General features: G+C 36.5%; 1 protein-coding gene and 2 non-coding genes across 3 annotated transcripts; all 3 read left to right on the top strand.

Moving 5' to 3' along the window:
- Positions 1-6,971: 6,971 nt before the first annotated feature.
- LOC124937136 lies at positions 6,972-7,053 on the top strand. Its single transcript, XR_007099247.1, has one exon. It is a non-coding gene; the product is annotated as a small nucleolar RNA SNORD25 (small nucleolar RNA).
- Positions 7,054-7,095: 42 nt separating this feature from the next.
- LOC124937200 lies at positions 7,096-7,238 on the top strand. The gene has a single exon (XR_007099308.1). It is a non-coding gene; the product is annotated as a small nucleolar RNA snoR136 (small nucleolar RNA).
- Positions 7,239-10,209: 2,971 nt separating this feature from the next.
- On the top strand, positions 10,210-11,125 carry LOC124936727 (glutathione S-transferase U17-like). Its single transcript, XM_047477246.1, has 2 exons — positions 10,210-10,570; positions 10,640-11,125. The coding sequence occupies exons 1-2, from the start codon at positions 10,250-10,252 to the stop codon at positions 10,994-10,996; spliced, it is 678 nt and encodes a 225-aa protein (XP_047333202.1). The 5' UTR covers positions 10,210-10,249; the 3' UTR covers positions 10,997-11,125.
- The last annotated feature ends 3,892 nt before the right edge of the window (positions 11,126-15,017 follow it).

Genomic DNA, 15,017 nt, shown 5'->3' with positions numbered 1-15,017 from the left:
GAGAAGATGGTATTCTCGGAACCGCCAGCACAAACAAGAGAGGAAGAGTCGGCTTCCACGTCTGAACGAACCGACTCTGAGAAAACCGATGATGAAAGACCGAATGATGAAGAGCATTCGGGTCCAAGTCTCGATAATACCGGTACGGGCGCAAATCCTGAGAACGACGAGGCCGATGAAGAAGGCAGTGAAGAGGAGGAGGAGGACGACCAGACGAAGGCCGATATTATAGCGCGCCGAATCCTGGAGGCCATTGAACTGCGAGTTCAAGCGGTTGGCGAATTATACCAGGAATGGCACGAGCACCGATTCGACAGACTTTACAAACACATGTTACCGGGCCTAACCGACGAAGAATGTTTCCGAAGGCTGAAGGAAATAGAGGAAACAGTCATGAGCCTCACAAACGTCGAAACTATTCACGAAGCCTTGGGCCGAACCACCATCATAAGACCGCGAGCCCGGCTACAGAAGCTAACCGTACGAATCCTGAAGATTAAGGAAAGGTACGTCGAGGGAACACCGGAGGCTAACTTACAGCTCTTGGTGTTAGAAAAACTTGAGACAGCGAAAGGGGAACTCGCTGAAGAAATTGATCGGCTGGAGGTGGTGTACAGACAGCGAGAAAGACCGCACTCTCCAGCTCCTCAGACCGATAACGGTCAAATTCATGGTGCAACACCTCCTCGGGCGGATCCGGTGATAAACGAAACCGACAAAAGGATAGAAGCTCCCTTCACCGAGCAACCTGGAGTCTCCGAACCGGGCATTACAGAAGAAAGGGTTAGGTTCCTCCTTCAAGAGTTTGCAGACTCAACGGTTCACCCATTAGAGGAGAAAATGAAGAGAACCGTGAGCATGGCACTCCGGTTCGCCAACAATATGAGGAATAAACTCGTAATGACAAATGACCGGATCTCACAAATCGAAGCTGACTACCGGGAAGAAGCGGTTTTGCGCAACAACCATCTTCAGCGAACCGAGGCCTTGGAGGTAAAGACCTCAGAGATAAAGGATGGCTTGGATCGGCTTGAAAGGCAAACCGATCAACGATTAATAGAGGTCACTGAGGATCTAGTCGGCTCAACACTTGACAGGGTCTCAGAACTGGAAAAGAAGAATGCGGGTCTTGAAGACCGCAACAACAAACTCGAGGCCGACCTCAAGGCGCTCACCGCACAAGTTGATGAATTACTCAAGGCTAAGGTGAATGCGGATATTGCGGTTGTGGAGGCAAATGCCCGAGCGGCTAAGGAAGTCCAGGATGCGCTGGACGAAGAAGCGAGAAGAGAAAAGGAGCCACCGCAACTTACTGAAGAAGAAAGAGCCGAGCGAGAACGAAGGACAGCGGCTAAGTATCCAGACCTTGCAAAGTCCATAGCGGTTCAAGCGGCCAAAGATGCAGAGCGGCTAAATAATGAAAGACAAAGACTTGAAGACTTTGCAACCGCTCACAAGAAGAAGAAAACGACGGCCCCTTCCTCTTCGGTTCCGGCAAAACGGAAAAGGAAAACTTCAAAGAAGGCTCAAGTAGCCGGGCTGCTGGATGGGATCACTGACACGGTTATTGAAAGTCAACCGGACCAGGCTACTCACACCGAAGATGAAGATGAAGAACATCTGACGGAGCGTTCTACAAGACAACGAGTATCCGAATCGGCCAGTCAACCGCAACCGGTTAAGAGAAAACGGAACAAGGATATGATGGCCAGCTTCAATTTCTCCGACTCAGAATAGGGGCTCCCTTTCCTTAACTATGTTTATCTTAGTGTTTATATATAACATTTTCCCTTTTTCGGTTATTTCTCTATATATATAAAGTTATTTTTGAAACCGGCCAATACTTGCATTTCTACATGGTTTTGATAATTTTAAATAAAATAATCAAAAAGGGAGAAATTGATAAGATAAAAGATAAGACTTTTCCAAAATTTTTCCAAATTTTTCGAAAAATTCTCCCAAGTCAGTTTCAAAAATCCGGTCAAAGAAAGAACCGGCATACGTTTGCAAACTTACATGGTTTTGATAATTTTAAATAAAATAATCAAAAAGGGAGAAATTGTTAGATAAAATTAGACCGGTTCACAGAACTTAACATAAATAAACCTTCCATTCAGGAACAAGGAACCGGACCGGTCAAACAAAAGAACCGGCTAAGAAGACTAACCGGTCAAGCTACTAAACTAACCAGGAACACTTGGAACATGACCGCACAAAGAAAGGATCGGCCAAAGCTAAAAACCGGAAACATCAGACAGCCGATCAGCCACAAGGCAAAGGAATAACCGGAAACTGTCCGGTTAAACCAATCACACCGGAAGCCATCCGGTTAAGTCAAATAACCGACCAGTATAAGAAGACAAATCGGGTATCTGTTGAGTATGATACCAAAGGAATAGACTGAACATTTCCATATCTATACAAGTCTGAGGAAAGTCTGCAGGCTGCAGAAAACAGTCCTATAGAATCTTTCCACTTTCAGGATAAATCTGAGGCAATCTTCCAAGTACAAGCAACTGTCTAACCAACAGTTACCACATTGAGTAAAAGACAAACCTAGCAGGTTTGACTTACACACCGGAAGAACAGACTGCAAAGTTTGCAGAGTTGACCGCCAGGTCTGAACAGATGGCCGCAGAGTCTGAATCACTGAACCTCTGCTCCGCCAATCAGATTCAAGAAAGTGAAATATGACCGTTGACATATTTCACCTATAAAATGAGAAGTTGAAGAAGAGTAAATGAGCGACACACAGAGAGACACAAGCAATATAGCGAGCATTTAATTTACAAGTGAAAACAGTGTGTTCTATCTCTAGAGAAAGCCTAAGTGCTAAAGTTGAAGTGTGTATTTTACAATTTCGGTGTAAATTGTAAGGGTATTATCGAGCAGGAAATAAGTCTCGATCGGATTGTACTTGTATTCCTTAGTGAATATCCTTCTCGCGGTTTCGAGAGGAAGGGGTGACGTATGAGCTTTATCTCCGAACATCCATAAAACCTGTCTTGTTATTTACTTTCTGTCGGTTCCATTTTCTAACCGACCCGTACTAACTTACCTACACCGCTTTAACCTACTTAACTCTATCTAAACCGGACCGCCAGCTTACAAAAACCGACCCATCAATCTTCAAACCTTCATCATCCGAAACTGGTTCTGCCTATCATACTAGTGTGCTGCTTCAACCTGAAACAAACCTCTTCCGCGCTTGAACCTAGTTCAAGGGTTTGTGACAGTTTGTGTAGTATTGAAACCCCGGTATTAATCTCTAACAGGATTAATCACCACCCTTTGTGTGAAACCCACTAACCGGTCCAACCTCGGTCCTCCAGCGGCGACCTAGATCCTAACAGTCCTGATCCATCTTGTGAATCTTATGTTGACCAAGATATGGTAAACCTATTGACAACTGATGATGATAAATGAAAGTATGCACGTTATGTTGTTCAATCTTATGTTGAAGACAATCATAGGTAATTAATATGTTCATTTGTATGTTATTATTGTGTACATTTAATTAGGGGTGATCAAACTGATTAACCTAACAGATTTTGTAAAATTAGAAAATATTAATTCAAGATCTACAAACATGAGTGAGAAATTTGTGTGTGAGAGAAATGAACCTCATATTTCTACAAGTCAAAAAACACTGAGGCATCCTTCCTTTAGTGATGTTTATTCTTCTAGTTCTAGTTGTGATAATAAGATAAATAATTCTATTTGGTGGTCTCATTGGATAGAATGGATGATATAAATTATGCAAAATGCAAATATTGTGTTACAAAATTTAGTTGTGCGACAAAAAATAGAACAACTCCTTTAGCTAATCGTATCAAGAGATGTAAGCAATTTCCTGCTAATATGGATAAGAAGCAAAAACTTATGGGAGTTGAAACAAAAATTATTGTCCGTGATGATGATGTGTTTAAAATAACCATTCTTCCGTCTTGTTAGCAATTTGATCAAACAACTTGTAGAAAGGCCCTTGCTAAGATAGTTATCATGGATGAATTGCATTTTGATTTTGTGGAACATGAGACATTTATATACTTCTGCAAGTGTTTGAATCATGTATTTTCAATTTTATCACGCAAGACCATTGCTAGAGATTGTTATAGTTTTTCATTAAAGAAAATCGAAAGTTGAAAGTTATTTTTAAAACACTCTCTTCTCGAATTAGTTTGACAATAAACGCATGGACTTCCGATCAAAACTTGAGTTATATGTGTCTTACCGCTCATTTTATTGATGACAATTGAGTTTTAAATAAAAGGATATTAATTTTTGTCCTCTTGTTGGCCATTATGGGCATTTGACAGGTTGAGGTGTTGAAAAGTGTTTGATTGATTGGGGACTTAAGAATATTATGACTATGAATGTAGACAATTCTAGTTCTAATGATTTGGCAGTTGATTATTTGAGAAGAATACTTAATCATTGGGAATCTAGTATTTTGGATAAATAATTTCTACATATTCGTTGTGTTGCTCATATCTTCAATTTAGTTGTAAAGGATGATTTTAAGGATATAGATGCATCTATTTTGAAAGTCCGTACTGTATTGAGATATGTTAGATCTTCTCCTACAAGACTTCAAAAGTTTAAATCTTGTGTAGAAAAAAAAGAAGATAGAAATTAAAGTTTTGTTTGTTTGGATGTTGAAACAAGATGGAGTTCAACATATTTGATGTTTGAGTGTGCTGTGAAGTTTAAGAAGGCATTTGATAACTTGATATTTAGGGAGTCCTCTTGCCATAAGGAAATGATGAAGGTGGGTGGAGGTCCTAATGATGAGGATTGGAGAAGGGTTGGTCATTTCTTTCCAATTTTGAAGGTTTTTATTATGCTACTTTAATGTTATCCAGTTCTCGTCATGTCACTTGTAATAGTTGTGCACAAAATGTATTTGTCATTGGTTTAGAGATTTATAATTTGTGCAAAATTATAATGAAGGATGTAGGAAAATAGCACAACAAATGAAAGTGAAGTATGATAAGTATTGAGGTGACATTCTTAACATCAATTATTTGATATTTATCTCTATGTTACTTGATCCAAGGCATAAGATACATCTAGTTGACTGGGTTGTGCGTAATTTCTTTGATGATACCAAAAGCACACAATCTTGATTTTGAATGTGAAGCTTCTTATTGATGAAATGTTCAAGCTCTAAACTTCTTCAATACCTCAAGATGATGACAAGCAAACAAACTCCTCTTCAAATAGTGCATTGGAAAATATGAATGAAATCGTCAAAGGGAAGTTATGGATTTTACAAAGTTGTTGACTTCAAGGTTTCAAATGGAGGTTGGTTTTGAACATGCTCAAAGGAACAAATCTAAGTTGGATAAGTATCTAGAAGAGACGTTTAAGAATAATTGTGAGAATTTTATAATTTGCCTTGGTGGAAGGATAATCAAAGGAGATTTCTTATTTGTAATGATGGCCCGTGATGTACTTGTTATACCTGTGACAACTATTGCTTCTGAGTCGGCTTTCAATACCGAGAGTGACGTTCTTGACTTATTTCGTACTTCTTTAATCCAAAAATAGTTGAGCCCTTATTTGTACCCAAGATTGGGAATGTACAAGTATACAACAATGGATTGAGGAAAGTTTGGCATCATTAAAGCAACTTGAAGAAGGTTTAATCTTCTAATTATTTTATTTAATTTTTAATTGATTAATATCTTTTTAAATTTACTAATATTGATATTTATAAGTTGTTCATTGTTGAGTTTTTTTAGGAATGAAAGAGTTAACTATAGAGCAACCAAATTTTATAATTGATGGTGATTATGACTTAAGTCTATCATACTAAAACTAAAAAAAATCGAGGTACATAACATTAAATGAATCGTTGAGGTAAAATAGGTGAGTTGTTGTGATATTGTGCCGTTTTGTTTATTGAATAATATAAGCTCAAACATTTTGGGACACCCGGAGATGAAGCCACTAGAGTAGACGGAACTTGAAGCCATTGCCCACTAGAGATTGCAAGTATTATTAAATATTGGGTCACTTAGGTGGATCAATGTATTTTTGCTTAAAAAAATATTAATTTCATTTTGGCATTTGATTATATTTTTTTTTGTCTGTATTACAATTATGAGTTGAATTCATAACTGAAATCCTTAATAGATCAGTTTCTAATTTTTAGCATATAAAAATATTAAATATGGAAAAAAATATCAAATAGGGGTATTCGGTTGGTCGATCTGATCCGGTGTTTTTGGATCGAATATAAGGTCGGATACAGATTGTAAATTTAAAAAAAAAAAGACAACTTATAAGGAGAGAAACACAACTTATAAAATATTATTTTAAACTAATATTTGAATATATAAATCATTTACTAATTAACTTATTTATATTTAATAATTTTTATATTAAAAATATATTCTTAAATTTAATTACTTACAAAATTAATATAATTAAAAAGGTTTGGATAGATGAGAGAAAAATATTGCACCAAAAATTACAGACCCTAATACTATTTTCACTTCATTTTCATAGGTTATTTAATTATGTATTTTTTTTTAATTATAAAAGGTTAATAAACACTAATAAAATACATGTATTTACCTATATAAGAATATGAGAAGTTGGGTCGGTATAAACCGAAAATAAAGGTAGATTACATTTGAGTCCGGTTCGGGTGTAAATTAGGGTTTGTTTGCCGCCCCCTGCTTCCTCTCTCCTTGTACTATATAACTCTGCAATTCATCCATACCGATTCAATAATTCTTTCTCTTTCCTTCTATCTGAATCTGATCTTTCTCTTTGTGTTTATTATAGTTAAGCTTCGCTATCTGATCGGCGAGATTTCTTCAGTTCTCGATCGATTCGTTCCCTTGAAGCTATATGAATCTGTGTTGTTCTTTCTTTCCATGTATCTCCTCCATTTGTTTACATTCAATTCAATGGAGAAAGAACAGTTGGGCAACTACACTTTCTTCTATATCTTGTTTTGGAACGGTGATGAGCCAAACAGACCTGTAATGATATGCGGCAATGATCGCAATACATAAACATCTAAGGGACTGAGTTCCGTTGCTTGTAGCTCTGTTTTTCATAATGATTTTTCTTTAGATTGTTGCTTCATGTGATTGAAAATATTGAGCTTGACACCCTAAAATGTGTGTTTGGCAACTGTAATTGAAGCTATATAGACTTGTTCCTCTCGCTATCCAGTGTTGCAATTTAATGGAGCATTTGGACGTTGGGGAACTACATTTTACTTCTTTCATGTTTCTTTTTTATCATAATGATCATCTTATACTATCAGGTTGGAAATTCTATCATATGGGTTTGAGCATTTGAGATTATATATTCGATTTGGAAAGAGGGTATTGTCTTCATGGATGAATTGAAGAAGCTTTTGAATGTTGTAATCAGGTGATGTAGAGAAGGTCTGAGTGATTCTATGTTTAACATGTGGAAGAAGTTGTCTGAGCTTGAAAAGATGAGCATTTGGATGTTGGGGAACTAAGTTTTACTTCTTCCTCCTTGTTTCATTTCGATTTGAAGTGTCATTCATTATTATGATCATCTTATACCAGGTTGGAAATTCTATCATACGGGTTTGAGGATTTGGGATTATATATTGGAAAGGGAGTATTGTCTGCATGGAAGATTTGAAGAAGGTTTTGAATGTTGTAAAGAAGCAGTTCTGTGAGTTATTTGTGTTTAAGATGATTTATAAGTTGTTTGAATTTAAAAAGATGATGGAAAGATTGCAGTTATTTTTGCCACCATCTTCAATTGTTTTACCTATGTTTGATGATGTTGGGTCGATGTTTTTAATGATATTTGTATGCTTGAAACATTGAGATTCTGGAATGCATTTGGGACACCTTCTGCTGCTGAAGTTGCATCAAAATCATTGGCAGCAAAGGCTAACCCTGAGCCATTTCCAAGATCAAACCGAATTCGTTATGAATCTAGATGAATGAACTACTACACTGTTTGTTTATTGAAAGTTCGGATAGATGATTACAGTCTTACAGATAATAAAAAACTAGTTAAGTGGGTTGACAGTATTCTCTCTCCTATTATTAATTATTTTCTCTCTCCTATTATTAATTATTTTCTCCCTTATTAAATAATTTCTATCATATAAAATAATAAAAATAAGAAAAAAGAGACCATAAAAAATAAATAAATAATATTTGATAAATAAATGAATTAAAAAAGTCATAAAAATAAAATAAAAATAAAAGAGATAAATTCATAATTTAACTAATCAGAGTGATATTAATTAGGGTTTAGTATTTAGTATTTAGGGTTTAGAGTTTAGGGTTTAAGATTTAGGGTTTAAAACCGTTAAATGAGAGATAATAAATATCAAATAAATGAGTAAAATAATAATCGTGAGAATATAGATAAATGAGATAATTTAATTTGTAGTGATAGAGAGATAAATTAATTAATAAGAGGAGAGAGAATATTTATTATTATTATATTTTTATTTATTTATTAATTCCACTTGTCGGCCACATACACCATCGCGCTCCCAGTCGCTGTCTCATAGTCGCGCTCTCTATCATTCCTCTTCATCAAATAAGGGTTCATTTGACTTTACTTACATTGGTAATATTGTATGTTATAAAATTTTGAAACCAAAACATAATTACTATTTTTCATCTTTATTTGGTTATGAGAATCCATAGATAAGGGAATCAATCTAATAATAGATTACTTTTCTTTCATCTGTCACAAAATGGTCTTTGCTCGAGACTCCTCAATGAATGTATAGAAAAAAAACATTGATTTTGTGGCCTTTCTCTAAAAAAAGAAAACAATGAAACATTGATAATGTATGTGTACCATGTTAAAGAAATTGATGACTCGTTTGAAAATACTTTTTGGCATGGTCTAGATCCGAATCTAGATAATTAAGAATTCATAAAAAAAAGTTCTAATATATGTCTAACTAAATTATGTTTTAAAATAATTTTATTTGGATTTACATTCAGACAAAATATTTATAAGAAAAAAAAATATTGATAATGCATAGTCTCAAACCACGTTGTAATCCTCCCATAAAACAACTCAATTCCTAAATAAAAAACATATACAGAAAAAAGTGTAATAAAATAGGATTGTTGTGAAATCTTATCTTAAGTGAGTTTGTTAAGGCTGTCCGTCACGGGAAAATACAAAAAGCATCGCTAAAAGTCATAATATAGTCGTTAATAATATTAGCTTCGGAGAACAAAATTGTCGTCATTCGTCGCAAAAACGTTTGTCATTAAAAAATAATGGATTTTATCGACGGCGATAGGTCAACGTTGATAATCAATATATCAATGACGGTGAATGGAAAATTCCGTAACTGATAATTTTAAATAATAGTGACTGCATTGTGTTTACGTCGTCATTCACTTTTTGAATAATAGCGACGACATTGATTGAATAATAGCGAGGACATTGATTGAATAATAGCGACGACATTATGCTATGCAGCCATTTATATTTTAATTAATAGCGACGGAATTCTTCTGTCGACGTCGTTATTATTAACGTCGGCATTTCCTTAATGCCGTCGCTGATAGTCATTGCTATTGAGTTTTTGACGTATTTCTGATTCTAGTTATCAACATCGGTATTCCCTTAATATCGTCGTTGTCATTGTTAATTTTTTTTTTTTTTTTTTACTAAATTACTCTTCCCCTCTATATTTTGTTTAATAATTTATTAATATTTAAAAAAAGAAAAAAAAAATTGATATTTAGATTAATAAAATGATTGATTAAATATTTGATATAAAGTTGATTTTTGAGATAAAAATATGATTTTATCTCAATAATTAAATATCAACTGGACCAATGTTTACTATTAAGATTTTATCTCAATAATTAATCAAATTTCAACAAGACCAATGTTTACTATTAAAATATATTATCTTTGCACATGGAAAATGAGAAGAATATTAGGCATGGGCTAAAATGTGTATTGAATTGAATTAAATCAATCTAAAAAATATATAAATGAACCTATTTAATTGAATGAAATCAATGAAATAACCAAATAATTTCAATTATTATTCCTCAATCTAATAATCGAGAGAAAGGCAGTATGTCATGTACTCATGTATGACGTTCTCCTCTGAATTATTTCACCTTTTGCTTTGTTTATTATTTGAAAATGAAGATAAGGTCTTTTTCCCAAGGCAGGATCCCATATAAAATCTCCCATAAACCACACCAAAAACATCAACATTTGTATCAATCTCAATAATTGATTAATGGCAGTTAAAGGATCAGTAAAACTTCTGGGTTTCTCAGTAAGTCCATACGTAAACCGGGTTCAGATTTCCCTCAATCTCAAATCAATTGACTATGAATATCTGATAGAGGCATTCGGCACAAAGAGTGAGCTTCTTCTGAAATCAAACCCGGTTCAAAAGAAAGTGCCAGTGATGATCCATGACGACAAACCCATATACGAATCCTTAATCATAGTACAATACATCGACGAGCAATGGACATCCGGTCCGACCATCCTCCCAACCGACCCATATCATCGAGCCATTGCCCGTTTCTGGGCTGCCTATGTAGATGACAAGGTACATTTTTAATGCATTATTATACATTTAACCCATTACTTACTTTTGATTAACTTTGGCATGCTTCAGGTGTTCCCTTCTTTGGTAGAGTATCGCAAGGCGGCGGAGGAAGAAAAACCGGCTGCATTGGAGAGGGTGAAGGAAGGGTTTGCTTTATTAGAAGAAGCTTTTGTGAAATCAAGCAAAGGGAAGGCGTATTTTGGAGGGGAGAATATTGGGTATTTGGACATTGCCTTTGGAAGCATATTGGGATGGGTGAAAGCAGGGGAGAAGATGGCTGGTTTGAAGTTTCTAGAAGAATCCAATACACCTAGTCTTGTCTTGTGGGCTGAGAATTTCCTTTCACATGAGGCTGTAAAGGGTGTCATACCCGAGAATGACGCGATTATCGCTGTTGCAAAGATGCTAGACGGATCCAAGAATTGAAGAAAATATGGCTTTGTTTTGCAGCCATGGCCAAGTCTCAACTTAAAAATTAAATAAAATGGTGTAATTTGCTTCTATTTTAATTGCAGAGTGAGCTCTTTCTTGTATCCTTAATAATAAGGAAATTTGATGATGAGGTTATTTGATCTGATGGTAAATTGATAAATTTATTGCGCTCGTGGTGATTTTATTTTTTTTGACGATTTTGCCCTTGTCGCGAAACGCTAAGTCACTTAGCGTTTCGCGAAGTGACGACATGTGAAATGTCCAAATTGCCCTTACTATTTAATATAACCTCCGTACTTTTTTTTCATTTTTTTCTTCTCCTTCTCTCTCTTCCCGCTCTTCTCCTCCTTCTCTCTAAACTCCAGCGGCGGCGGCGGCGATCTCGTCGGAGATCTCGGCGGAGAAGTTCGTTCGAAATCCACTATGAGCTCGACGACGTGCACGAGCACTGTTCCAATAGGTACGTCTATTTGAAGCATGTTTTATTGATGTTCGTTTTCTGAGATTGATTAGGGTTTACTTCCCGTTTCGCTAAGTGCCCAGCGATTCGCGAAGGACTTCTCGTTTCGCTAAGTGCCTTACGATTCGCGAAGGCCTTCCCGTTTCGCTAAGTATTAATTATCCGTCTCTAAATCAAATCATGTTTTTATATTGCAACTGAAGTTTTCGTTTTCTATAATGGAGAGTGGAAACTTGATGCTGATGGAATACTGTATTTTGATGCATCTTCAATCAAAACATTTGATTTACCCCAAAATACTCGTTATGCTGAATTACTTGATATACTCTACGATAGACTTAATCTCCAGATATCAGCATACGATTTAGTGCTCCAAGTGAAGTATGATATTCCGAATATCAGAAATCCAAAACCTGTTTTTATTGATAATGATGGGGATTTGAACACATATCTATCACGCTTGATTTTGGGTCGAACAGTGTCACCATTGTGTGTATCTGTAGTGGAGAAGTCAGCGTTTACTAAAGAAAATATACCACTACTTACATACCCAACTCAAGAAAGTATACTACCACCACAACTTACTCAGAAATTTGTTCCACCTGTTGTACCCTTGGAATTCTTTGTTGAAAGTCAAAATGAAGCCGGAGAAACCTCTTTGCCTCACATCCCACTTACTCAGGACTTGCATGTTAATAGTGGTGAAAAAGCATCAATACCTATACAACCAAGTGCAAGAAGATCATCATTGGGTACACCAACTAGTGCAAAAAGGCATCAAATGGTACACCAACAAGTGCAAGAAGATCATCAATGAGTACACCATCTAGTGCAAGACGATCTTCAATGGGTACACCATCGACAGACCCGACAGACACATCACCGCCAGACCCCACATTTGCGATGGCATTAACTAGTGAAACCGTATTGGAAGTTGGTTCGTTCTTTGAAAATAAAAAAGAACTTCAACTTGCTCTATATAAATATGCGATGGCCAATCATTTTGAATTCAAAGTGGAGAAGTCAAGAAAAAATCTTTGGGAACTCAAATGTTTGGATGAGACATGCAAGTGGAGTTTGCGGGCTGTGAAAGGTAAGTTTTCTGAGATGTTTGAGATCCGGACATTTGAGCATCAACACTCATGCTCAACTTTGTCGAGGCCCAAGAAAAAAATGTAAACACCAGCATGGGTTATTGGGCAGTGCGTGAAGAGCAAGTACATGGACCATCATCATAACCACTTGCCTAAGAAAATAATTGAAGACATGCAGACAACTTATGGGATATTTTTGACTTATAATAAGGCATGGAGGGCAAGGGAAAATGCTTTAATAGCGGTGCGAGGGACGGTAGAGGATTCTTATGGAATACTGCCATCATACCTTTACATGTTGGAGAAGTGTAATCCTGGTACCATAACCGACATACAGACAGACGAGCTCGGTCACTTCAAGTATATGTTCATGTCCCTAGGCCTCTCAATTAGGGGTTTCAAATCCTTTTGCCGTCCTGTATTATGTGTTGATGCTAGTTTTCTTAAGCACAAGGTGGGTGGTCAATTATTGGTGGCTATTGCATTGGATGCGAATGAGCAACTATATCCTGTCGCATTCGGCGTTGTTGATTCAGAGAATAATAACTCCTGGACTTATTTCATGCAAAAACTAAGAGACGCAATTGGATTAGTTGATGATCTCGTCTTCGTATCCGACAGACACCCAAGCATCGCTAATGCCTTGTGTGTTGTTTTCCCAGAAGCAGACCACGGTGCGTGCACATATCACATAAAGATGAATATTGTGGCCAAATTCAAAAGTGATAAGTGTCATGCGGAGTTTGATTCGGTTTCAAGGGCATACACTGTCCACGAATTTAATCGTTGGTTTGAGAAAATCAAGGTTAAAGATCACCGGATTGCTGCCTATTTGGAAGAAATTGGGTTCCCAAGATGGAGTAGAGCATTTTTTCCCGGTAAGCGATACAATCAACTGACAAGCAATTATGCTGAGAGTTTCAATAGTCAGAGCAGGGAAGCCAGAAAGTATCCCATTTCAGAAATGGCTGAGTATTTAAGATTCACAATACAACAATGGTTTAACGATAGAAGAGAAAGAGCGTCTAATCACGAAGAAGTTTTATCTCCAAATTATGAGAAGGTGTTACGTGAGGGATTCGAGAAGGCCAGATTCTATACAGTCCAATTCCTTAACCGATTCGAGTTTTATGTGCATGACAATCAGTCCCATTTCAAAGTCAATTTGAAAGACATGAACTGCACTTGTAGAGTATTCGAAGTTTCGGGACTTCCTTGTACGCATGCAATGGCTGCTGCCCGTAGTCGGAATTTGGTTTCTTATGACTTCTGTTCAAGGTATTAATATCTAGCTCACGTGTTCATTCTGTTTAACCAATTAATAATTCGTTATATTTTCCCTACACACAGGTATTACACAACTGAGTGTTGGATAAATTCATATGCCGAGACATGTTATCCTCCCGGTGATGAAGAAAATTGGGATGTTCCCGAACATATCAAGCAACGTTCGTGTCTTAAACCAAATGTGAAGGTTAAGAAAGGCAGGCCACAAACAAAGCGTAGGTCATCCCAGGGTGAGGTCCGTAAGATCCCGAGACGATGCAGCTCATGTGCTGGGCTTGGACATAATAGGGCAACATGCAAAGCAGTTATGCCTGCACCATCTACTGCACGAGCTTCATCATCTAAGCAGCATGACTCATCATCTAAGCAGCATGACTCATCATCTCAACAATATGAACCTTTAGTTTGATAGATACTATGTTGTAATATATGTTGTTAATTGAACTATGGTACTGGTATGTTGTTAATTCAGGTTTAATGTTTATGTTGTATGTTCTAGTAGTAGTAGTATATGAGTAGGGAAACGATGAGTATTAACTTAGCGAAACGGGAGGCACTTAGCGAATCGGGAGGGACTTAGCGAATCGGGAGGGACTTAGCGAAATGAAAAGTACTTGGCGAAACGAAGAGTACTGGGCGAAACGAAGAGTACTTGGCGAAACGAAGGCTACTAACTTATCTTTTTTGTAGGTTGAAGGGTCAATTTACAATACATCAATTTACACAAAATAATTTACAATACATCATCCAACTTCCAAAATATTCATCAAGGTTTACAATACATCAAAATAAGTTATCCAATTTACACAAAATAATGTTTAACACATGTTCTCTTCATAACCATGAAGTGATGTAAATACCTTGTCAAATGAAGTTCATGATTAACTATAAATAACAAAAAATCTTGATACTTAGCGAATCGCGAGGTATACTTAGCGAAACGGTAAGTCCGTAGCGAAACGGTAAGTCCGTAGCGAAACGGTAAGTCCGTAGCTAGCGAAACGGTAAGTCCGTAGCGAAACGGTAAGTCTGTAGCGAAACGGTAAGCAGATCTGAAACGGAAACACATACGCTCTTATCAGACAGAGATTTTCTGCAAATATGAACAGATAACAAATAATAACCTAACGAAATGCTCAAACATGAACCAATATGAACCATATAAGAAATAAGA

This window comes from Impatiens glandulifera, chromosome 4 (assembly GCF_907164915.1).
Source record: "Impatiens glandulifera chromosome 4, dImpGla2.1, whole genome shotgun sequence".
Classification (NCBI taxonomy): Eukaryota; Viridiplantae; Streptophyta; class Magnoliopsida; order Ericales; family Balsaminaceae; genus Impatiens; species Impatiens glandulifera.
This window is presented reverse-complemented; position numbering and strand designations above follow the sequence as displayed.